Consider the following 26,189-nt stretch of genomic DNA (forward strand, 5'->3'; position numbering starts at 1 on the left):
GAATGAGGACATAAATTTCAGCTGAAAGCTACTTCCACCCAAGCCCCTGCCCTCTGGTCTGCACACACCAAATCGTTCTGGAACATTTTCACTCTCCATCGTGGTTCCACCGACTGCTCTTTTTTAAGCTTTTAGCAACAAATGATGCTTTTTTCCATAACAAAAGCTTTCAAATCTGTCAGAGAAAACAAGGAATTACCTTGCTCCAGTTTGATTCACAATAATCTTGATTACTGCCCTGGCATTTCTTCGATCGAAGCACTAGGAAACTAATGAGACAAACTACAATACAGTAGATTAACTTGGTCACTTCCCTCTTTTCTTTTTTTTATAATGTTGATTTTGTCCTAATGAGCTGTTACAGCAGAATCCAAACAGAAGTCTATTGATGAAGGTCACTGTACATCTTCTCCATTCATTAACAACCAAGAAGCTATTTTGGACCCTTGAAGTAACATCCAAACATCCCTTCTAGAGCTGTCCCATTACAGTCATCTCTGTAAAGCATATATATATATACAAAATTCTGGCAAAGTAGCCCCTGTTAGATCAGTCGAGATCTTTCTTACACAGTAATGAAGACCAAGCGGACACTTGTGCCTGCATTGTTCTATTAAGTTTCCTCTTTCGTTTCCATATCACAGCATGCTCAGTCAAAGCTATTTTGGTGCTTCACTGATCAAACTGATTTTTCCCTTTGATGATAATATGAAATATGATAGGATAATAGGGTTGTTATATAATCAAAGTCGACAGCAGGGAGCTAAATTTGTGTTGTTTTGATGAAGAGCACATTAGTGTGACATAAATAGACTAATCTGATTTATTATTATTATTTCTAATGCTTAATAATAGGGAAGGGTAGGGGAAATGAGACTCTGGGGAATAAGAGTGCATCACAAAGTGATAGCAGATGTCTGTATGCTACAGAAACACAGGTTAGGTATTTTGGATATTAGGATGTCTTGTCACAAGCAGCACCACTACTACCTGCTTCTAGCTGAATTTCAAAAGCACGAGTGGTGAGCAAGAGAGGTTTTTCTGAAAGAAATAATGTCTTAGTGGAATAAAACTAATAATGTACCAGAGAAAATATTCTGTGAAAAACAATGTTGTGGGAAGAAAACTGGTATTCACATAGGGCAATAAGAAGTCAGAGATAGAACAGACAAAAATCAGCTCACCTTTCACTGACTGATTTTTCATGTGTAACTGAAAAGCTGGGATTAACCTTGGACAAAAGCTTCCCTGTCACGATACTGTCTGTTCCAGTTCCAGACAGCCCAAGTCATTATTCACACATCAGTCAAGAACCACAAAAACAATGAAAGAGAGAGGCATTTTGAGCTTGGTGTACTGATGTGTACACATGAGAGTTCTTGTATTTGTGGCTGCTCACAAAGCAAAATCCTACAAGAGCTCATGCAAACAAACGTCTGAATGTGTGCAGGCTTGCAAAGGAAACATCTTGCCACTTTAAAATCTCCTGTGTTAGCAAAAACATAGATTGGACAGAATTGTGGGTTCTTCAGGCAGAAAATAAAAATAAATAAACCTATTTTGAAATCCTAAGGAATGCAGATACATTTTAGAAAAACTCTTTCCCACATACACACTCATTACAGCTTTCAGACTTAAAAGTATCACTACGGACATCTACTCTGGCTCCTTCATATCAACATACAAAAATTTCTTCAATCACGTCTATAAACTTCAACTAAGCTAAAGCAGAGCTTTTATAAAGCCATTGAGTTTTAATGCGAAGACTCTAAGTGGCAGATCGCCCATGACATGCTGAGGTAAGTTGCTCCCCTGGTTAAATACCCCATATATTAAAATTTACTCTTCATTTATGGTTCCAGAGGGAAGATTTAGTAACAAATCAGCTAAAGTATGTAACAGCTTTGAACTTCTGGGGTTTGACATGATTTATAGGACATTTAAAGATTATTTTTATATGCAGCAGAAATAGAATTTTCCTCTTTTTTTTTAAAAGGAAAAAAAAGGAAAAAGCTAACCAATATTTTATATGATGTAACCTTTTTTCACGAAACTTTTAAAATTTTTTGCTAAAAGTCCTGTTACAGAAGTTCTCCTTTGCTAGGCAGAGAGAATTTCACTCGAGTTCTGCAAAATCCCAAACTTTTCCTGCTTTTCTCCAGCGTCAAATACACCCAGCAGGCGTACATGATACAGATGTATATATTGCAGGCATTCTTCTTACCTCCTTAGGAGGAAAAGAAACCTACATTTACTTCCACTTCTGGGATACCACCAGCAAAGACAAAGAAAGCAAATTTTGACAGCACTGTGAACCCTATGGGCCAGCCTTGAGGAAACCAGCTTCTAGGTGGACACCACTGAGGTGGTTTAACACATCCCAAAACTGCTTTTCTAGGTACGCTTGCTTCAACACTTTTGCCATCAGCATTTGCCTCGGGACATGGTACCAGCAGCAGAGCATTAATGCACCCAGCATGCTCTCCTACTTTGTTGAAGGATGTTATCCCCACATGTTAGGCTGAAAAAGTCCATCCTCGTCCATCCTCATTAAGAATCCTAAATTATTTCTTCAGTAATCTTAATGGAGGTTTTCATGCCACAGCAATTTATAATCCCAAAGGAAGCTGCACAGGGGAGTCAGTCATGGACACTTGCTTTTCATTTACTTGTTGAAACACAGATATGGAAATTAGGAGAACATGAACATATTTGATATAGCTAATAACTTAAAGCCAGGGAGAAGAGAACAGAGGAGGAATGACATTCCTTATTTCTCCCTATTAATGCTCTTTATAGATGCCTCTTTGAAAGGATATCAATATCCATCAGCACACAGAGCTCAGAGCTGGGGCTTGTACAAAAACATACTATCTAGTTTTAAGAAAAAAAAAAGGATTATTGCTTTTACACTGAGAGCACAAAATGGTAGAATCAGCAGGAGGTGATTAGTGCCAAAAAAAGATGGGTTTTGTATGGCGAATTAACGCAGAAGGCGATTTAAAAGATAGGATTAAATTGGAGACAAAGGTGCAGGTTTATAAAACTCCCAGTCCTACCCGTGTCAAACCAAGGATAAATCTCCCAAAGCACTAAATCCCATGTAATCATTGCAAATTCCTATTGTTTTAAAAGGGAGCTGGATTAGGCCTCTAATTTGGTTCTGTAAAGTCTGTTTGGTCCAGATGAACAACCGAGAGATGGACAATCTCGAAGGAACAACTCTACGACATGGTCTCAACATCCTCCAGTACAACTTGCCAATGCAATCACTCCCAATGTTATCCTCCAAACACTGGAGTAAAACTGCTTTTGCCCATTACTGCTAAATGCATTTTGCCTTTCCGCCTAGCAAAAAAGCAGTATCACATCTAATCTCACAAGTTCCCAGTGAGCCAAACACAAGATACTGTCCCTTGAATTCTTCCTGAGACCAACAAAGGCTTTCCATTATTTACAAATCAAAAGCATTTAGAGACAATCATCTTTATGTTTTTTATTTAAAACAAGGAATGCCCTGTCACTATTATATAAGAAAAAATATACATCCACCTATTTATACCCATCCTAATCCAAGCATTCCAAAAAATATAATTCCTATTCATGCAGGTAATTGCTGCACAAAATAATAATAATAATAATAATAATAATAATAATAATAATAATAATAATAATAATAATAATAATTTTATAAATAAAATAAAAATAACAAAATACACTCTTTAGTTCCAACAATTGTCCCAATTTCTCTTAAAAATTCTACTTGCAAATTGTTGGAACAGTTGAAAATGATAAAAGTAAATATAGTTAAATCAATAGGATTATTTGCTTTTGATTATTAATTCCATTGCTAGTTTTTCTTGTGTTTTTATTATGCATACCAGTTTTACAAAGTGCATGCTTTATTTTATTTTTTTTTAAATTTTGAACTGGCAAGCTAAAATGATCCATCTTTTCCTGCCTTTTTTTAATGTTAATACAATCTAAAATCTAGCATTAAAAAATTTATCATGATACACCTGGTATATTGACTGCTTATGGCGCATGCGTGTCTTGGCAAAAAAAAAAACCCAACCAAATTGGCTCCCCTCCCACCCTCCCCGTTCCTTTTGGAAGCAATCTAAAAGTTAAAAGCAGGCTGGAACACAATTGCTTCAAGGGAAAAAAAATGATACCTGATGCTTTAATTTTTGTCACATGGCACTAGTTGTGGAATTGCACGCGCGCACACACGCACACACACCCAACACACACACAAGCACGCACGCACGCTGCAACCTGCTCGTGAGGAAAATAGTTTATTAGGTCAGGAGTGCCAGTGGCACATGAAGGCTCCCAGCTGTGTGTGCAACTTTGGATTTGGTACCCACTTCACGTCACCTTGAATCCTCTGACATCCACCGAGGGGGTAATGTAAGGCATACTTTGCTGGAACAGTAATAATCCATGCTTCATGCTCAAGAGCTGAGTCTCAGAGGAGGACTGGCTTTCTCTACTCCCTTTGGCCTCGCTCCGTCTCACTCAAGGAACAAAAAAACCGAAACAACGGAGAAGAACTGGGGAAAACAAGGAAAGCAAAAGAAGACAAATCCCTTTAAATGGACTTTCGCCTTTTCATCAGCCTGTGGTTATCTGTAAAGCTGTGCAACCCAGGTGAGATGGAGCTGACAGGAGATGGGAAAAGGCTGTTTTTTAATGTGCTTGGCGAGATCTCCTCAATCTTGTAAGAGATGGAGTGAAAGTACTGGGGGTTCAGCTTAGAGCTGAACGAATTTTGGTGGGACACCACCCGGCTGGTGTACTCATGGGACCTGTAACACATGCAGGAACAAACTGACTGAAGGTCTGTTACTTCGGCCTTGTACCGCGGCCGACCGCGCTGGGAGTCCTCTTGGATGTGGATAATCATGCTGTTGCGGTTCCCGGCGAGGGACGCCCGCTCCTCGGCGTCCCGCCTCTCGTCCTCGCTGTTCATGGTTAAGAACCTGAGAACAACCAGATTTAGAAATGCCCCAATGACTGTCAACCCCACTAGAATGTACATAAAGCTAAAAGCCACGTAGAGAGGCTTCTTTTGAAGGGCCCCTTTGGTCTGCAGGGCCACATAGTCTCCAAACCCTATCGTAGTCAACGTTATAAAGCAGTAATAGTAAGCATGGAAAAAGCTCCATTCCTCGTACTGGGAAAAGGCTGCTGCTCCAATGCAGAGTGTTCCCATGCAGGAGAAGAAACCCACAGTGACCATGTTTTCCATGGAGACCTCGGTGCTCCTCATCCCACAGCACTTTTTGATGCGTTTCAAGAGGTACTTGACAAAGGTGTTCATGCGCTCGCCCAAGCTCTGGAACATGACGAGTGTCAGTGGGATCCCCAGGACCGCATAGAACATGCAAAAGGCCTTCCCTGCATCCGTCCCTGGGGCAGCGTGTCCATAACCTGGGAGGGGGAATGAAAAGACAGGACAGTCAGTAAGGCAGGTGATGACCACAGCTTCCCCTTCATGCAGGCCACACGAATCGCAGAGACTCTGATGCCACAGCCAGATCCAAAGTTACAGGAATGCTACAGTCACCGTCTCCTATCTCCTCGCCCACATCCTGTATCCGAAGCGAATAAGACACAGAACAACAAAGTTGTACACAGAGAAGTGGGAAAGATGAAAGAATGGGCAATCCATCCTACCTCAAATAACTGTGCGGACTCCTAAACAAGATCATATCGCATTCATTCTCTAAAGAAATTTCACGTCCATCCTGTACCACATGCAATAGTGGAAACTTTGGAAATAGGTGGACTTTTCCACAGTATTTTTGAGAGGAGTTTGTGTTGCCCTGCCCCAAAACCAGAGTACACTGATGGCATCCAAATTCTGTGTCTGCTGGCAGCATGGAGTTAACAACATCCACAGACCCACCAACCAAAGAAATTCCTTTTAAAACTCTTCCATACTGAACAAATCTTTCTACTGGACACCCTATGAAAGCTACTCACTGCTGGAACGCCATAGGACTTTAGGGATTTAATGCCTGTTCTATCTTTAGTTATTGAAGAATAAACAACTTACCAGCTTGTTTTATAGTTTTACAGCTTTTACAGCTAGTCTGGCAAAGGCAGTTTCATCAGGATGTTAAACTAATCCAGGACAGAGGATGTAGCATGTTTCACAGCATAGTTTACAGACAGTAAAGGCTAAGCCTTTATTCTAAATCAAACCGTAAGAGTGTGTGGGGCTGTTTTGAAAGTATAATTTCACTTTTTCACACCACACTGCTTTAAAAATCTACATTTCTTACAGCTGAGATTCTAAGTGACAGTACCAAAGTCTCCAAAATGGGATGGCTGGGGACTCATCTGGCCATGGCGTGCATTGACCATGTGGGTACCGCTATCTAGATGCACCTTAAAGTCAATGAATAGAAATATGCACTTCACAAGTGCAGTTCCTCTCATCTACACCTAGATGTCTAAAACAAGTCAATGAGTTATTCTCAGGAGAAACCTACTTCTCTACGGTCATTATAATAGAAATCTTGGGACAGAACTCAGTTCAAGATTAATATACCTAAAGTTTGGTATCTACGTGTGTGCTAGGTGTCCAAGCTCCCATTATAGTCAACAAAGATTTAGTGAAAACAGGCAGTAGTGAGTTATTTAACTGACCATCCCAAGTCTACCTTATGGCAAGATGAAATGACAGTCCTGACTGTTCCATTGACTGTATTCATTAGCTCCCCGTTAGACAGACTAGACGTCTGTTGACTGCAGAAGAATTTAGACACCTACTGCACAGGCAGACAACTACGTGCAAACAGCCAGATGCGAGCATCTTAATCATGAGTAGAGCTCTACCTTCAGTGACTAGCTCCAATGTAGGTGCCTGCATTGTAGACACTGAGGGTTTATATCAGCTTTCCAGAAGGAGGCATCTAGCACCATTTGAGACCCTGAGATACCAGGATAACCATAGAGGGCTGGCAGATGAAACACGGGGCATACAGCAGACCCACACTCTTATGGATCAGAAGCTGGAGGCCAGACAGCGCCTGAGATACTACTGAGGCAGACCAGAAGTGCATGGCCATTCTCTCCAGACCATTGCCCTCGTACTGCCTCAGCCCTGCCCATCACCTTTAGACTCAGGTCATGAACCTGCTGCTCTGAATTTGTCTGATCCTTTTTTCGAAACTGTTGACACTGCCCACCTCCTCAATTTCCTGTGACAACAGATTCCAGAAGTTCACTATCTGCTGTGTAAAAAGGCACTTAATCATTTCAAGCAAATCTTGTTTCAGCTAGTGCCCCCTAGCTCTAGTATTAAAGACCTACATCTACCTTATCTACCACCTTCATGACTTCAGCTAAACTCAGCTCTATCTCTGCTCTCAGTTTTCTCCTGTCTGAACTGGAGCCACAGCCTTTTTAGCTCATATAGCAGAAATCACATTCTCTTGATCATTTCAGTGTCCTTCTCTGGACCTTCTCTAGCTCTAGCACATAATTTTTGAGGTGCAGAAACCAGAACTCTGCATAGCCCTCAGGGTGTGGGTGCACCACGGAGTCCGCAGTTTTGCTAAAACAAAAATATGAACACCAGGCAACCTTCAAAATGAAAAGCAACAGTGGACAAGGAAAATAAAATGAGAAAACCAGCAAGAATACCCTCCAGAAAGCAACAGATATTTTCTTAGCTCAGTTGCTAGTTGTTGGCAGATGGATAGGATGTAAAAACCAGTTTACAAAAGAAGCACGTAACTCAAAATAGGAAGTTCTTTTCAGGTTACAAAACAAAGAGATTCACCTGTTGTACTGGGCCATCATAAAAAGCCATTGTACTGGGTTCATCATAAAAAGCAGTTTCCAAATTACCTGGAAAGGGAAGTGTCTTCAATAGATTGATGCTGGATTTGTTCCACCTGACTGTCCCTCAATAAAGGCTATAATTGCCTCACATTACTAAGATCAGCTTTTGAACTACAGGGGTGTTAATTAAACTAGGGACATCTTACCATTTTATAGCTTTAGTTACAGCTGATAAAGAGAAGGAAAGCTTCAGAAAATGTGATTTTCCAGATGGTTGCAGAGATGGCAGTTGGTGAAAACAGCTTTCGCTTTTGGTTCTAAAGAAAATGGTTGGGGTGAAGAAAGATTTCTTTTGATATCACTATATCCCTCTCACTGAAGTTATCCACAGAGACAGTTTAGGGAGATTATAAAACATTAATATTATATGCTTACACACTATCTCACAATTGAATTTCTAAGATTTGTCACAGACTTTGTAATTAACTCAGGACTCACAGCTCTCCCATAAGATAGGAATATATCCATATCCCTGTTTTACAGATAGCAAAGCACAGGCACCGGCAGGCTATAATTTCTCTCCAATTCACACAGGTAGACAGAATATTCAGAAATTCTGATTTCTATTCTGCCCCATGTCATACTCACTTTCCACAATATCAGATAAATGTCTTTTACTGTATTTTCACCATGAAGCTGGGGTAAAGAAAGGACTTTATTCATGAAGCTGGAATAAGACTTTACAAATAGATTCATGTACAGGGGATTAGAGTCATATATTTCTCCAGTACAACATGGCTTTAAGGAATAGGCACCTTAATCATTGCCTTCAACACTCTGAAATGAGGGGTTTCAAAATACACCAAAGAAAGACTTAACTCTCCATTACTTTAGCATTACAGAATCTATCCAGCAATACACAGAATAGGGCATGAAAAGCAAACTCCAGCAGTGCATGTCCTCTGAAATTCAGTAAATCTCAAATTTAAAACAAGCCACTGTCTTCTTAACAACAGAGACTGCCTCCGGGAAAAATGAGAATGTCGGTAAGTGCCAGAGGAAGAGGGGCACAGAGGATCATTAACATCAGGGAACAGCCCTCCGCAGTGCCCTCTGGGTCAGTCTCCAAGTAGTTGAGTTTTACTTGTGTCAAGTAAAGGCAAAAGCTGAAGCAACTGCCTTGGTAGCAGATTTCAGCTACCAAAATTCAGCCTAACTTCCTCTACGTGAATGCCGCTGCCCTTTACCAGAGTATAAAGTGATGACTCCATGTGAACCACAGGAAACACAAGGCTTAAAGAGAAATAGAAAGGTTAAGCACGACATTGATATTTCTCACTCTTCTGTGGTGAAGAAGAACAATCAAACAGAAGACCTTAAAATTAGGTATCGCAAATGCAGCCCCTAACAAGCCATGGGGCTGAGATAACAATGAGAAAGGTATAGATAGAGCTTTACATTAGACCACACCTAGGTAAATACCACCTGTACTACTCCAGTACACCAACCAGTTTGCTGAGGTCCCACAATACAGCAATATGACCACAGCAGGCAGGTTTGTCTTATATTTCATGAGATACAATTTGAATGATCAAGGACAGTCTAAATAACTTTCACCTTGATTGGAAGTGATGTCATTAGTACTCTCTCTCTCTCTTTTATAATACCTCCCAGCTGCTTAGGCTTTCAAGACAGAGCTCATCTGGGTTGGCACCAAGAAGAATAGTTTGGCATGAGGAAATGTCATGTCTCAGAGTATTACTCCAATTCTGGACTGCAGAGCACCAATGCACTGCAAAAGCCGTCTCCTCCCAGTTATGGAAGGGCTGGGCTACAGACATCAAGCAGAACTGCAGGAAGGTGTAGGCAAGGGAGGCAAAGGTCAGACCGTAAGGGCTGACACCAAATGTGTACTCTGTTGAGGTCTTCCCTGCTTTTGATTTTTCCAGGCCTTGTCCATTATCTGGTGGAAAAGCTCTCAAAAACCATGTGCATATATATGTAATTCTAGAAAAAAAGAGAATACTATTTTCTTGTTTGCCACAGTGTAGCTATGAAAGTCTGGGGAAAACCCACTCAGTCTCCTTCAAAGCTTATTTTTCCACAGTGCTTTTCAGATGAGACACAGAGGGAAACTCCTCATTACAATCTATGTGAGGTCCATTCAGGAGGACAACCCAAATACCTTTCTCTCGCTTCTAAAGGGATATTGTGCTGGGGTACCAGGCCATAAACATAGTGTGCAGTGGAACACCATGCACAGCTACCCTGAATCCAACAGTGACCACAAGCAGATGGCTGGGGAAGAATACAGGAATGGTATAATGATACATGACATTTCCCCCGAGTATTCACGTACCCAGCTTCATCATATGGAGCTCAGGGTTTTCCTAAGCCAGATATGGTTTCACTGGTTTTAGTAACACACAATGGATTTCTCTTCCATAAGCTTGAGCATTGTCCCTTGAATGTGTATAAACTGCAACATCCTGTGGCAAGAAGGTCCATAGATCAACCATGTGTTCTTTAAAATATCACCACCACTTCTTTATTATGAACTTCTCTCCGATTACTATCATCTGATGTCCCCACTCTCTCTATGGAAGAGACCAGGAACAACCATTCCCTACTCCCCTTCTTTGTGTCACTCATGATTTTATAGACATTTTATCAACAAAAATGCCATGTCTGCATTCAGGCCCTAAGCAAGTATCTCTGGCACTGTATAGCCTCATGTGGACAGACCAGCTTGCTTAGATCTACATCAGTAATCTTTGCACCATGCTCAGCTGCAGGGCATAGACAGCCCATGAAGCCTCTTGAATAACACTTTGCTTCTGGGGCAAAAAGGGTCTCAATAAAGAATTTCATGCTATTTCAACAATGCAGACTGCCCAGAATAAGTAAATCCGCAACAAAAATAAAACTTCATGGGAAAAAAATCCTGAATACTTTCAGAGCGTTACAACTACATAGTGACCACCTCCAAGACTGCAAGGTGATATCGACTCTAACGTATTAAACTGGGACATGGGATGGATTCTACCACCCCAACCCATGATTGTCCACAGTGTTAAATCATTAGCCCAGCTCCTGACATGGCTTTACCCTACACCAACCAGCACTGTCCCAGGCAATCTCCATGCCTGGTCCACACATGGAGGTTAATGCTGGCCAGGGACCACTGCAGCTAAGCACCGTTCTGGGGCAGTACACGTGTTTAGCTGTTACCAGCATTCTCCATGCCATCTCTGCTCATGCCTCTGTGTCTTAAAAAACATAGGTCCTGCTCTACTTAGAAGCATAGATGGAGACCGTGTGGTGTAAAGCACAGGGTGTTTTTCTACACTGGGCTCTGTCAGAGATTGGGAGAGGTTTGTCTCTAGATGTGCATTGGTACCAAGCCAAATACATGGTCAGTGTTAAAAAATAAAAATGAATTGTGGCAGTGGTAAGTTATTTATAGTTCACATTCAGGCCAGTGTGTAGCTGCAGAGCAGCTAAGCCTCATTCACATTCACATTCAATATACAACAGGTTTTAGATGTCTTGAATCTCGAAGCAACATTCTGCGTTATTCATGAGGGATGCTTTATTTCTCTCAGGAGTAGGTTTCTCCCCTCATTCATCTACACATCATTCATTTCCGTGATGGACATTTGGGCCCGGTCGCCTCTGACAACAGCCTCCAGAAAGAAATTAACTACTCCATCCCCGTGACTCAAACCTTTCTTACTCATGCTGGCATCAGCCCTGGCCGTGAGATAATGAAAAGAGGATAACGGCACCTGTTACTCAGATGGGCAAACATAATTCAGGTTAAAACATCTTCCTGATGTCACACACTTCACTTCAGAGGTTTATCTACGTCAGAGGAACTGCCACAAAGAACAGGGTGGCTCTCCGCTGGATTTGCTGCTCGTGTTTTCAGCGGGGAGAAGAAACAACATGGCCTTCATGGTGCAGATGAAAAGAGGTTTCAGCAGGGATCAGGGAGATACTACCAGTTAGTTAGATGAAGTAACTCATTTACCAGGGCAAAGGCATTCTCCTGTAAGGAAATCAAGAGCATATCACAGATGCTGCTGCATCTGGATGAAAGCTGCTGTGTAACTCCACCAGCCTCCTCGCACATGAGCACCACCGACTGCTCCCTCTTCTCTCTCCCACGTCTGGACTCTCCCCAAATCCTGCTGCCTTTCTCCCCAAACACCTCCAGGACCCCCTTTTTCTTTCATTCCCTTGTCAGTTGATTTCACTGCAGCACATCGTCTCTATAACCTCTCTTATTCTGCACAGCTTTCCCTTCCATCCTCAAAGACGGGTGTCCCCTTCCATGCTCAAAAGACAGTCTCAAAGTCTGGCACATGACTCCCTACAGGAACACCCAGCAATATGGGCTGATACCACCCTGTGTTGTGAAGACATGGACATCGTGTGAGAGAAGGAATGATGTGCCAACACCCACGTTCAACCTCAAATCCAAAATTCCTCGACATAGTTGGCATAGCCCCTCACCCTGGCTCTTCCCTGGTCTGGTATGATTGCTTCCACGTCCTGACTGCAGAGGTAAGGCCATGCTACCTTGGACATTACACTCTTCACTTTGCATTGCATCAAGACCTGCAGAAGACCTCCTGTTCTGGGCAGCAGGGACATAGTAGGCTTCCCTCACTTTATTCTCCCCACCACAAGCACAGACGTCTTTTCTTGTTGACCTTGGAACCAAACTTTCAAGATGTTCAGGGAAAACAGCTACAAAAGCAGCTCTGACCACATAGGCAGGCACACACATATGCACAGGTGGTGTGCGACAAGGAAATGCGGAGGAGAAGAAACGGCTTCTCTCTGTGATCCGCTGACTGGCAGGTGAGGGCACAGCCAAAGACACCCTTCCTGCAGGTGGGAGGCCAGCCCTGACCCATGCGTATCTTGAGTCAGAACACAGACAACTGCTTCGGCCTCGGAAATTACCCCTGACTCAGTGATTTCTGTAAGCTCACCAGGCATGTTGAATCTACTGCCTGTCAGCAAACTCGATATATGACAGTCCAGAAGCAGAGCTGCACGTCTTATCCAAAACAACTTATAAGACTGAAAAAAAGAAAGAAAATTACTGCTGAGTCAGCACAATGCCAGCTTCCGTGCCATTCATCCCTCCACCACATTTCCTCACTCTCTCCATTGGTTTGGTCTGCAGCCATCACACAATACCTCCTGCTTTATGAAACCTGAACCTCCTGCTCTGGTGCATTACTGATAGTAATTTTTTCCCTGCACCTTCTCTTCCAGCCACACCAAGCTGCAGTAAATACCAGCATGGTGAATGCTTTGTATTGCCCAAACTGCCTGTTGGCATCAACTCCCTCCCCTGAGCATTAACCAGATGTTGTTAAACCATGTCCCATTGAAAGATAGAACCATAGGAAAACTATTACATCAAGCATGCTTGGGCAACTGCTTAAGAACACAGCTCTGAATTCTTACAGCTATGATGGAGCAAGAACTGAGGCCATCACCTGTGACAGCCTTCAGGGTAGTCCTCCTGTGGGTCCAGCTTGGGAAGACAATATGTTTCTCACACTACCTTAAATGATAGTGGTTCAAAGGCAGCAGTTTAATTTAGTGAAACACAGTCATGAACTGCCATCATCATTTCTGATTCAGGGTAGGACTTAGGACTTCAGGTTTGGCTGGTTTCATCTGAGGATCACATGCAATACAGTCAGGCATTCCCCATAAGAAGTTGACCCTCTTGAGGGGACTTCTTTTGGACTCTTAGAGGATCCAGTCCCAGTAAGGCTTTCAGTAAGGTCACCTCCACGGGACATGTTGAAGAACTGTGTTTCAGAGGTTCTCAGACTGCTTAGACTGAGCTTTCCTCCTCCTTCCCTGCCTGGACTCCACCACCAGCAATACACAGGATGATCTTTCCTCTGTGCTGTTGGATGCCTACCTGGGGCAGTGAGGGACAAATCAGTTCAGTTCATTGGGGCAGACTAGTTGGAAGTGCTGCTCATTCAGTTGTGTACCCGTTGGAGGTGTGTACCCAGGCAGTTTCTACCTTCCCCACAGCTGGAGAGACCTGGGGGCTTCTCTGCTTCCCCTGGAAAAGATCTTGTATTCCTCCTGAACTTATACCCCAATGGGTCACAGCTCCCCTGTTTTGACAGATATTGCTTCTACCTAACAGGGAAGAACAGGTTTAGTCACAACATTTGGCACTTTCAGATACCCAGTGTTACTGCATAAAGGAGCACGTTTACAAGTTTAAACCAAGCCATAAGAAACTCTTCTTTCTCTAAATAGTACTGGGTTTATTCTCATTTCTTGATAAGGATGAGCCACCTATATCTATCTCTCTGCCCATCTGTCCTTCCTCCCCAATAGCTTTGAAGCTGCTCACCAATTTCCACCACTTAGAAGAAGCTGTAATGTGAACTTGATAATAATCTGTTCTGCTGGGCCTGCCATCTGGCAATCTGTGAATACACATAAAAGGGCCAAAAAATCAACACACACATAGTGCAGACTCAGCTGCAATGTGATCAGCTTTCTCTGGCCAGTTACAGGAAAGAAACAGGAGCTGGAGGTCCTGCAAGGTGGGGTGAGACATAGGGGCATGGGAGAGAACTCCAGGAATAGAGTGTCTCTGTCACCTTATAATACCACCTGTGATGGAATACCTATCTGCCTATGAGGATGAGGATGCAGATCAGAGTTCAAGAGAACTGGGGGATGTTTTGGAGTTCACAGGAAACGAGGCTTGACTACTGCTGCTGCTGCTGCTCAAGAAACGACTCGTTTCTACCAAAAGACAAAACTTGAAAAATATTGCTTTAAAAACCCAAAATATTTGAGAGTTCTGCATTTGTTTGTGTTTGTTGTTCTTTTTTTTCTTTTGCACATGAACCTTTTCCATGTTTTCCGTGTAAAATTTACACTATAAATGGATTTACTAAAAAAGTAAATGAGGCAAAGTGGAAATTTTCAAATGGCCACATGAAACCACTGACAATCTTCCTGCTCATCTCTGTGACACAGAAGACCTGATTATCTCAAACCTCCTCTTGTTGAACTTAGACAGCCTCTACTTTTACTGCTTAGATAAGAGATGTCTGCAATCACTGGCAATTCTTTTGAATGACAGACCGTCCGAGGTAATTGCCCCCTAGTGCACCACCCCCCAAGAAATCAAGGATGCCAACATTTGCTGGTTAATTTTGTCCAGACATGACAACATTATCTCTACTCATCTCTGTGACCTCCTCTGCTTCAGAAAAGAGGCTGGGAAGAGGGAAGAGGTTCCTCTCCAGCTCTGTGAGGAGACTAGCATTGAAAACAGCAGTGATTTGGGTCATGTTTCTGGTATACCATTTCCCAACTCCTCCCGAAACCAACAGCTCTGTTCTGGATTTCTAGCTGGGCGGTAGTTGACAGTTGCCTGGACTGCAGCAGAGCCTGGCCACCTTTCTGAAGAAATCAACAGCGGTACAAATCAGTAGCCAGGCACACCATCAGGAGAGCGTGTGTGCATCACAGGGACGCAGCAAGACAGCTTGGCCAACAAGCTGGATTCTTGTAACAGCAAGAAAAACCAACTTCCTAAGTTCAAGAAGAGGTAGGATGACCGTGATTCTTTGAGTTCATATATCTTGGGAGCTTGCTGGTAAGCACCAAATGATCAGGTTTTCTGGAGCCTGCACACAACCAGCTCAGCATAAAACCTTTGCATCGGGACTGGAGTGTGTTTTTATATCTCTGCAGGCACTTAGATATGTGACTGCACAAAGCCCTGTAGCACTTCTGAGTCAACATTTTCCCATGCTCTCTATTTCTGACTGCCCCTGCATGCCTTTCCTCCACTTCCTCCTCTCCATTTTGTTCTCTGAAACAGTCAGAGGACTGACCTGAGGCTTAGATCACCCAAGACAGATCATGCCCAGAACAAGTTCTCAATCTGAAGAGAATCATAGCAACCACTAGGAAAAGACTTATCAGGTCATGTTATCCATTCCTGGGGGCTGGCATATGATTGTTCCCTACAATATATTCTCCAGGGCTTTGTCCAGTTTTGTTTAAATGATTGAAATAACAGGGTTTCTGCTCTCTCCCTCAGGAAATTATTCCCCTGTCTAGCAGATCCAGCTATTAGGAAGGGGTTTTTGATACACAGCCTGTATTTTTCTATGCTGTCTTTTATCACAGTGCTCTTTTATAGTCCTCAATCCCACACACCCCATTTCTCTCCATCATTACTCGCTCCTTTACACTTCTTGAAGACAGTCACAGCTTTATCCTTTAGTCAACATAAGCTATAAGCAGAGCTCTTTGGGGCAGAGTCCTGCAGCCATCAAAAGACAATATACCTAGGCTGAGATTTTAAATGTCTCTTCAGAAGCAGCTCCTTATGGGGTCATTTTTATTGCACTTATTTGAGATCCCTCTTGCTCTTCAGAAACTTTCAGGATCTTTGCTAGAGTTGTGCACAGTCCTCATAGATGCAGGACCATGGTAGCAGGGTTATCAGTTCCCCAGACAGCCAAATGTCCCCTTTGGGTATGTAGGTCTGACTGGACAACGCTGTAACATAACGATCTTATTGCATTGCAGACTTTTCCTGATGCTGTCATTTCTTTACACCCCAAAGGCTCCTTCTACTGCACATACATTATTGCAGTATTATTTTTCCTCAATCCCCTCTATAAATGGCCTTTTTGGGCCATTTTAATCATTTTCTGTAACTGTGATTTTGGTTGCTCTCAGTTTATTGGCAATGATCTGAGACCTCTCCATGAGGGGGGAAGATGAAGGACTCACCACCTGCAGGTTTGGCAGGATGATCCAAGCAGCACTCTGAGGGATCAGGGAAATGTACCTTAGGAAGAAGCGTAGGGGCTCACATCTTAACAAGAGGCCAAAAATGAATGGGCTGCTTCTTCCTTTACTGTGCTGTGATGACAGAAAAGGGGTTTGAGAAATCTCTGATTTCTCTTTGTTCAAAGGGTTAGTTCTTTTCAAACTAAAACCACATCAATTCTGAGCGTTCACAGGGTTAACGGGATTCTCCTCTCAGACCTGCTGAATGCCTGAGACAGCTCTCCGTCTGACAAGACAGGGCTTGAGAAGCTGGATCTCAACAAAAATCCTGTTAAACAAACATTACCGAAGGCTGGCAAGCAGCAGGGTGGCTCGAAACTTCAGGCACAAATCATTCCTGACGTAGTAATCACATCCTCTGAACCTGTGATGTCATTATCCACTGCAGTCCAGAGAGCTCTGTTTGCAAATCAGTGTGACATCAAATGCTGTCAGAGCTGGTCTGGTAAAACACAGCACATCCAGCGAGAGATGTGGGGTGACAGTCAGGGAAGCAGTTCAGCTGTGTTTTATTTCATGCTGTATCTACTGCAGATCGTTCCCATGAGGAAGAAAAAAAAAAAAAGGACAGTTTTCAAACTTTTAGAAAATACTAATAGGCACATGGTATTTTGAGCAGATTCTCCCTTCTGGTGTTTGAGAAACCAGGGCTTCCCCCCATCCAAAAGAGCAGCTAAAGGAATGGTTAGTGATTCCCACTGTGCTCAACTTCAGTTGAGCTAGAAAAACATGCCAGCAAACCAATTAGGAGACACGACTTCTACTAATACCGATAAAGTGAGACAAGCTCTGATCTAGACAAAATTATACAGAAACAGAAGCACTTCTTACAGGGTAGTCTCGGCAGGTGAACAGTCTAGTGTGGGGGAACCATCAATTCCTTTTCCCTCTCCTTTGCTTTTCATTCTCTGTCCCTTCATGACCATGATAAGGAATTAGCCAGATGGACACAAGTTTTCATGCTTCTAGATCTTTGCAATTATAGACTTCTTTATATCAGTTACAGCATTTATTGTACCCTTCTCTGAAAAAAGCACTCCCAAACACGTCTTCTGACTCTGGCTGGCTGCAGTTTTGGCCAAGGCTCTTTTCCCTGCAGACACTCTAATTTTCCAGTAGCTTTATTAGCTGAAACCTGGCTTCAGTGATCTAACAGCCAAAGCAAGTGGAGTCCATCATAATTTCCCCCATTACATCACATATAGACCGAGCAGTGATTCAATTGGATTTATAGATAGAACTCATCAAAGGGGTACATGTATTTCATTTAAAAAATAAAAAAGACAAAAAAAAAAAAGAAAAACATTTTGTTCAAATGCTTTGGATTTTCTGTTGCTCTTATTCCCAAAACAGACTTACGTTTTAAAATACAAGCAAAGAGATATTTTTCAATTTTCCTTTACAAATTTTAAGTGTGTTCTGTCAATTGTCTTTGAAAAACTGAAATAATTCAACCAAAACACTTCTGTGAAGGACAAAGCTCGATTCTGATTGAGAAAGCATTTTTGGAAGTTGAAACCAAGAAAGTTAATGGAAATATATTGCCCAACTCTACTGTCCTGTACTAACTTTGAAGTACATTTATCCTTGCACTTTGAAGACAGAAGAGCTGAGCTAAAAGCAAAGGTCAAAGTTTTGCAACATTGTTCAGGGTTCTTCACAGGAAGATTTGATGGAATTGTGGTATGAGGGTAATTACACCGCTGGAGCTAGTTGGGTCTAACTCATTGGGTTGGCACTTTCATATGAAGCCACCTCATTTTTTTTTTCTCATAGCAACATTTATCTCAAAGAAGCGAGCACACACCAGGAGTGTAGAGACTGCCAGTACCTTTCTCCACCAAGATGAAACCAGAGGCATTTCTCATGGGATGCTGTTCCAGCCAGCAGAAACTGTCCAAGGAAATCAGGTGCTTTAGGAACTTGAGGCTAAGAGATATTAAACTCAGAACTTGCTTTCCCATGCAATGAAAAACCCCTTCCTAAAAAGATGGAGCTCCACCTCAGTTAGGGCTTCTGTCTCCACTAATGAAGCTGTAAGGCTGTCCCTAAACTCATTGCTCTTACAGCTAAAAGTCTTCCTATTTTCAATCCAAACTTGTTCGTGGTCTGTTTGTTCTAGTAAAAGTAAAGTCCTTAGCTCAAACAACAGTCCTCCCTGTTTGTGTTCCCTGCTCCCATAGATTAATAAAGATCAGCCATATCTCACCAGCCTGTTTTTTTTTTTTCCCTAGGATGAATAAACCAGCCACTGCTAGTCTGTTACATTAGACAGTTTCACAGCATTTTGCACCTTTCCAGCTTGAATTCCATTTTCTTGTACACCAACAATGCAAATTTAGATACAGAAACACAGAAATTCAATGCTCCATTTACAGACTTTGAATAGTATTTCATACAATTTTAGACAGTTCTTGTAGACAGCACTGACACAAAACTTGAAATAAAGCACTGCATCTCAAACCTACCTGTCTTTGGTTCGCAGTACTAAAAATCCATGGGATCTTATTTTGTCTCACACTGATGAAAACAGAGTAATCTTTCTTGGTGACTATGAAGTCACAGCACTATAACTCAAATACACAAGAGCTCATGGTTTAACTAGAGACAAGAGTTTGAGCGAAGCTCCATGTTAGTATTGAACAGATGGATTCTAAAAAGAAAATTTCCATATACTGCAAGCATCTCTGCAACAAATGACCCATGAAAAGCAGGATGGGGTTCATGTGCTCTACTGAGTCTTGAAGCTGACAGGCATATCCCAATTAGTTATTCTAAAAGTGGTGTAGCATAATCTCCTCAACACATTTCCAGTTCCCAACAAATCCTTTTGCTGAGACCAATCCGAGATCTTTCACCTCCCCTTTTATTTCTTTATTGTTTACAGACATCTACCTTTTCCACGTCAGCCCTGATAAGCACACTGAGCAGGAAGATTGCAGGAGGCAGTAGAGTGAGACACCATTTAATGCACCTGACTAGGCATAATCAGAGCAATCCATCACTTCAGTTTTCTATTCCCAGCCAACTGGAATAGTCAAACTGAGTGGGAAGAAATGGGAAGCCACTTACCAAAATTTCTTCAAACCTCTACCTCTCACCATTTCTCTTTTGCTGGGTGGAAGACAGTGTCCTACTATATTATTTTAATATCATAACCAAGTGGTTTTCATTTTATTTCATCCCTGAACTCCTCCATACAAGGTAGCTCGAAAAATCAGACCGACAAAATACTTCATGTGACACGTTTGAGCAGTCATAATCATAATTTGCACAATTTTTATACCTGAGAATCTCCATTGTGGTCCAAGACCCTACAGTGGCAGGGGCTATATAAATGACACAGAGTAACATGAGATGGTCCCTGACTATTCACAATTCTCCTCTGACACTGGGAACTGCCATCTGCACTTTCCAGACATGGATACCAGAGAGGGAGAGGGCCTAGTCATGAAGAATACAGGTCAGACCAAGAGTTTGACACCCCCTGAAAAAAGGCCATATAATGAGGAAAATTATTAATCTGTTCAACAAGGGAGAAAACCCACTAGGAGGATTATTTAAAACTGTTTCAGACAAACCCTGGCTAACATCCTCCAGAACCATTCCTGTAGGGATTTAAGTCTCAGTTTCAGCTTCACTTGCAAGCTTTGAAGCTTATATAGATAAGGAGCAGCATTGCTGAGGGTCCACTAGAGTTTTTGTCTATGAGACATAACCACCCTCCATTGCACTACCCCTCCCATGTATGTCCTGTACTTCCAGTGTGGTATTATCTCACAGTCTTTAGTTTGGGACTGGAGTTGCAGACACACGCTCAAGTTTGGACTCTCAGTAAGGATCTTAGCACAGTTTTGTGGAAGTCAAGTTTCCTCAACTGCACATTTCGGGGAATCCATATATATCATCATGTGGTGGGTTGACCTTGGCTGGCTGCCAGGTGCCCACCAAGCCACACTCTACCCCCCGCTCCTCAGCTGGACAGGGGGAGAAAACAGGATAAAAAAACTTGTGGCTTGAGATAAGGTCAGGGAGATCACTTACCAGTTACCATCACAGGCAAAACTGACTCAACTTGGGGAAGATGAATTTATTGCCAATTAACAACAGAGTAGGATAGTGAGAAACAAAAGCAAAACTAAAAAACAGTTCCTCCAACCCTTCCCTTCTTCCCAGGTTCAACTTCACTCTTTCATTCCCAACTCTTCTACCTCCTCCTTCCCTCCCTATTCAGTGCAGGGGGATCAGGAATGGGGGTTCTGGTCAGTCCATAACACTTCATCTCTGCCACACCTTCCTCCTCCCGCTCTTCCACTGCTCCAGCGTGGGGTCACTCCCAAGGGATACAGTCCTTCATGAATTGCTCCAGCATGGGTCCTTCCCACAGGCTTGCAATTCTTCAAGAACTGCTTCAGCATGGGTCCTTATGATGGGGTACAGTCCTTCAGATGCAGACTGCTCCAGCGTGGGTCCCCCACGGGGCCACAAGTCCTGCCAGAAAACCAGCTCCAGCGTGGGCTCCTCCCCATGGGCTGCAGTGTGGATATTTGCTCCACCGTGGACCTCCCTGGGCTGCAGGGGGACAGCCTGCCTCACCATGGTCTTCCCCACGGGCTGCAGGGGAATCTCTGCTCCGGCGCCTGGAGCATCTCCTCCTCCTCCTTCTTCACCAACTTTGCTGTCTGCAGGGCTGTTTCTCTCACATGTTCTCACTTCTCTCTCTCGCTGCATTTTTTTTGCCTTCTTAAATCTGTTCTCCCAGAGGTGCTACCACTGTTGCTGATGGGCTCGACCTTGGCCAGCAGCAAGTCCATCTTGGAGCCGGCTGGCATTGGCTCCATCAGACACAGGGGAAGCTTCTAGCAGCTTCTCACAGAAGCCACCCCTGTAGCCCCTGGCTACCAAAACCTTGCTACATAAACCCAATATAGATTAATAGGTATTTTTTATTTGCTTGCTTGGTTGCTTTTAAGTCTTGGAAGCAATAACTCCGCTTTCAGACTTGCTACCTCATTTGCTGCTGGGTGTCATTTGCTTTGCAAAACCATAACTGGTTTCACAGAGCTGTTGTCACCAGCTTCAAGTGCTCACACTGAGGCCAAAGCTGTTTCTGAGTCCTGAAGACCTCCTGACTTCCTGGGTATGTAACAGCAGCAGAATTATAAACCTGGGCTATGCTGTCTTTAAATCCGCAGAGGACCGGCTCTCAGCCTGAAAGAACCTGTCCCAGGGAGAAGACTCCAATAAGGATCAGCACACCTACTGGGCAGCCAAGTTGCTTTTCTTACTAGGCAGATAGGTGGTACATGGCCTGAAGACAGAGAAGCTGAAAATATCCTTCAAAAGAAAAAATAATTCTTCTTTGACTACACCAAATCTCAGATAGACTTCTGTACCCACTGGTCTATTTCTCCTACCAGTTTCTTCCTACTTCTTTTCCATACCCTCTCCCTTCTTGTTGGCCATATCCATTCCTCTTCCTCCCCTGCTCCACCTACGTGTCATTCCCATCCCGTTCTCGTGCCTTTCCCCCACTTGTTTTCATTTGCGGTTGTCCCCTTATTTTTTTCTCCTATTTCAAACATCTCTCCTGCCCACTTTCATTCCCATCTGCCCTTTCTTCATTGTCCTCTGTCTTGACTATGGCAAACACCTGCCTCCTTAGGCAATGCACAATAGTTAAGAGAACTTCATAGCCTATAACCACCCTATACAACAGTTGTTCTATGACCATAATTGCCAACTATAAACCATCAGCCTTATCTCTGCAGTCAAGATTAATTGTGGCATGGTGCATTATAAAATTAGCCATCCTTGGCAAAGCTACTGGCCTTTAGTTTTCACAAGAACACAATTAAATGGCATTTGCACAGTCAAGCTTGAGCGAAGCTAAGAGGAGACAGACATCATGAAGTTATTAGATTAGGAAGTAAAACAACTACTCCTTGGTTAGATCAAGCGTTCAAACACATTATATAATGTTTCAGAGGGAATACAGGCAAAATGAAACTGCTCTTGGGCACCTTCCCTCCTACCCCAGCCAAGCCGCAGGGAAATGCATTTAATAATAGCAAATGAGGAAAGTCGCTACCAGATCTCCAGACTTTGGGTTTGCTCATAAGGTAACTTGTGCCACACCAGCAAAAAGGTTAACTCGGTGGGGACTCCGGAGCATGCACATAGCTTGCAGCCTTTCCTAATTAAACACACATGCACACATCATAATCAGAGCTGCTCCCTCACCCCAGGGCTGGATCTTCGGCTCGTATAAGTCAGCAGAATGCCCCAGAGGAGCTACTTTGATTTATGTTGGCTAAAAATCCAGTCCCAGAGCCTCTGTGTGTACACGAGGATGTGTTAGCATAACTGGTGAGTATCTGGGCTTAAAGAAGCCTTGCTCACACGTAGATTGTCACCATGCAGTTAGACACTTGTATATGCATCAGTAGCAACTCAAGCCTCACTTCTCCAAATCAGCTTTTGGTTAGCGATGGGCAATGCTCCAGAGCTGGTGTCCACTAGCTCCATCCTGCTGGGGCAATCTCCCCCCCACTCAGGGATACAGTCCAAAGGAACAAAAGCAAGCAAATTTGCTGAGCATGCCCTACTTTGTCATCACAGAGGGCCCCCAAATCACTGCATTTGGCATGATTTTGGAAGAAAGCTATAAAAACCAGAACAGTTTCAACCCAACTTCCCCCCCCCCCAACCTGCAACATGGTTTGCTCATGTAAATTGGAAAAGTTAAACATTTGTCCAGCCCCCTTTAAACAGCTATGCAATGTCAAAAGGTGAGCATCAATTCCACTATTAGGAAACCAAGGATCTTAATGTGGTTCTTCTTTAGAGGAAGGGAGGTAAGAAACAGTGGCTTTAGGGAAGATCTGTAGTTCTTTGGAGTCTGTCAAGGCCAAGTGTCTCAGGCACTCAAATCATTACACAGTGATAACATGTTCCCTGGGAACTGGCTTCAACTTTTGATGACCCACACAAGTTTTAGTGTGAATCCTGTTCAGCACAGCTCTGTTCCTTCACCCACCCACAGCCAAAGGAGCAGACTGGCTTAATTTACTGCTGTTTAAAAACAGATGCTGGCCCTCAATTTATCTCCATCAACAGAAAAAATACCCCAGCTCCTCAAATGAAAAGCCCTGCAGGATTTTGCCTGCACAAATGTGAGATGGAGATTTGACAATAAAAAAGACATTTCATTTGTCTTATTAGTGGCTGACTACTGTGGAAGGTGTTCAATCAATTAGACTGATCTTGGACTCCTCAATTATTGATAGAGAGCGCTGGATTACACTCTCAAATGCTTTTAGCTTAATTGCCCAACCCATCACTGCTTCATTTTCCTTTTCTTATGTATATAATTTTTTGTTGTTGTTTTGGTTTTTAACTATAACAGCTTGCCAGCAGCTGACCCTGTTACTTTGCTGCTGCTGCCAGTGCTGCTGATGCTGATCCAGGGAGCGAACGCTGAAGCCTCGGACAGGCAGCGTTCGTAGGGTGCAGCAGGCAGGCGATGCCAAGGTGGTGCCAGCATTCCCCAGAGCCCAACTGGGACTCGGGGTGTGGGGAGAACTATGAGAGAAACATGTATGGGGGATCGGGGTGCCCCACTTCCACCTCCAGCCCACTCTGTACTTTTTGTAACTCTCAGTCCCTTTCCATGCCTTTCTCTTCAAACATTTGCTCCCCTTCGCTTTGTGTCCCCTTTCCTTCCCTCTCCTCACATGCAGAAACACAATACAGCACAGATTTGGAGCTCATCTTGGCCAGTGTACCATCTCCAGCATCATTTGGGTACCTAAACAGTCCTTCTTACCCCATCCTGACCACCACAGTTCCCCCCAAACCCTCTTAACTTTCCTCTCTCCACCCTCAATACCTCCCAGCCTTTCTCAACTCTTACACCCTCTCTCCCATTTTCCAGACTGGAACCATCCTCTCCCTCCTCCACTTGCAGCCTGGAGTGGGCAGTTCGGTGTATAAATTAGCAGGATTTGGGAACACAAGCAAAACAGTTGAACGCAGCCAGCAGAGATAACAAGTGTCATTATGTGCAGGGCTTTAAGTAATCCAGTGTGCACACAAGCCCCGAACTGCACTGACCTTGACTGTTTAACTCTTGCTGACGTACTAGGACATTAGCAAAGACAGATTAACTGTATTCGAGCACACTCCATATTTTATAGACTAAGCACATCTTAAATGTCTTTAGAGCATGGTTCCCTGCGACTCTTTTGCAGGCTAACCTAAAGCAGGGAGACAAGCGCAAATGGATTTATAAGGACATGGGAGCTATTTCACAGCAAGAGAGAGGAAAGAGAAAGGAGGAAAGAAAGCAAAATGAGATGGGAAAGGGTATGAAAAAGAGATTAAATGAGCACAGAGAAGAGGTGAAAAAGAGAAAGGAGAATATGAAGAAAGAGAAAGGAGAGAGAACAAGACAAAGTGAGAAGGAAATAAAAATACGAGGAAAACTTGCCCACAGAAAATGGCAGATATGCAACGTGAATGCTTGGAAGAACAAGAACTCCTGGTGCCAGATGTGAAACAGTATATTTCTGTGATAACAGGAACAAGATAGAATCAGTACATGGTACTGGGGGATATGATCTGAGAGAGAAATAAAAGCTGTAACAGCAAAACTGCAGTGCAGGCGAATAACACGGTAGCTCATAAGGATTTAAAAAACGAGGCCATGGTTATAACAGGATCCATCTGAATACAATTCATTTTCTGGGAAGCTGTTGCAGATCTCTGCCATTGGATCCAGGCATGACAAGAGATCTCTGGGAAATTATTAGAAAGATAAATAATATTGGGAAATGTGTCATTTTGCAATTTTCTAGATGGCAAGTGGAGAATTACTGTTACTGGTGATACTTGAGCTCCATCCTTCCTGGATGTGATAGGCAATAGATTTTTCCCCCCTGAAATAGCACCAGAGCCAGCAAAAAGCAATTCTAATTTATACTTGGTTTAGATGAACAGTGAGGACACTATGGAAAGTGTTTGATCAAGTGTTCACAGTACTGTTTAAATTAAAAAGAAGGATAAGCAAAAGCAGGTATCCAAGTCCTTAATATCCAAAGCACAATAGTGAAAAATTAAAGGGATTAGTAAGTGAATCACTTGGTATGAAGAACACAGGGATGATAAAAAAGCAGCTTAAAATTTCTCCATGACAAATGCACAAAGAATATCAGAATTAGTTTACAATACTTATTGCAATAGAACTTGCAACTTATTGCAATATTACAATAATATTTATTGCAAGGGAAGAATTGACAGGAATATTTAAAAGGAAAGGGAAAAGGACAAATCAACAAAACCATGTCTGCTAAGTTTCTATATGTGGGGGTAAGATGAGAACAGCCTGGTGAACATTAAAACAAATGGAAGAGGGTTCTCTGGATGCGTAAGGAAAGAAGGCAGCTAGGGAACAAGGGTAGGATGAGAATGAGCCATATATTAGAAGAACACATTGCTTTGGTTTTCAG

At 42.9% G+C, this 26,189-nt stretch overlaps 1 protein-coding gene across 1 annotated transcript in view; it reads right to left on the minus strand.

Moving 5' to 3' along the window:
* Nucleotides 1–4,594: 4,594 nt before the first annotated feature.
* Nucleotides 4,595–26,189, minus strand: part of KCNK9 (potassium two pore domain channel subfamily K member 9) — an 88,194-nt gene continuing 66,599 nt past the window's right edge. The window contains exon 2 of the mRNA XM_075024405.1: nt 4,595–5,436. Within this exon, the coding sequence (XP_074880506.1) occupies nt 4,595–5,436 (842 nt within the window). The remainder of the gene's footprint in view (nt 5,437–26,189) is intronic.

Source organism: Buteo buteo, chromosome 3 (assembly GCF_964188355.1).
Source record: "Buteo buteo chromosome 3, bButBut1.hap1.1, whole genome shotgun sequence".
In the NCBI taxonomy this organism is placed as follows: domain Eukaryota; kingdom Metazoa; phylum Chordata; class Aves; order Accipitriformes; family Accipitridae; genus Buteo; species Buteo buteo.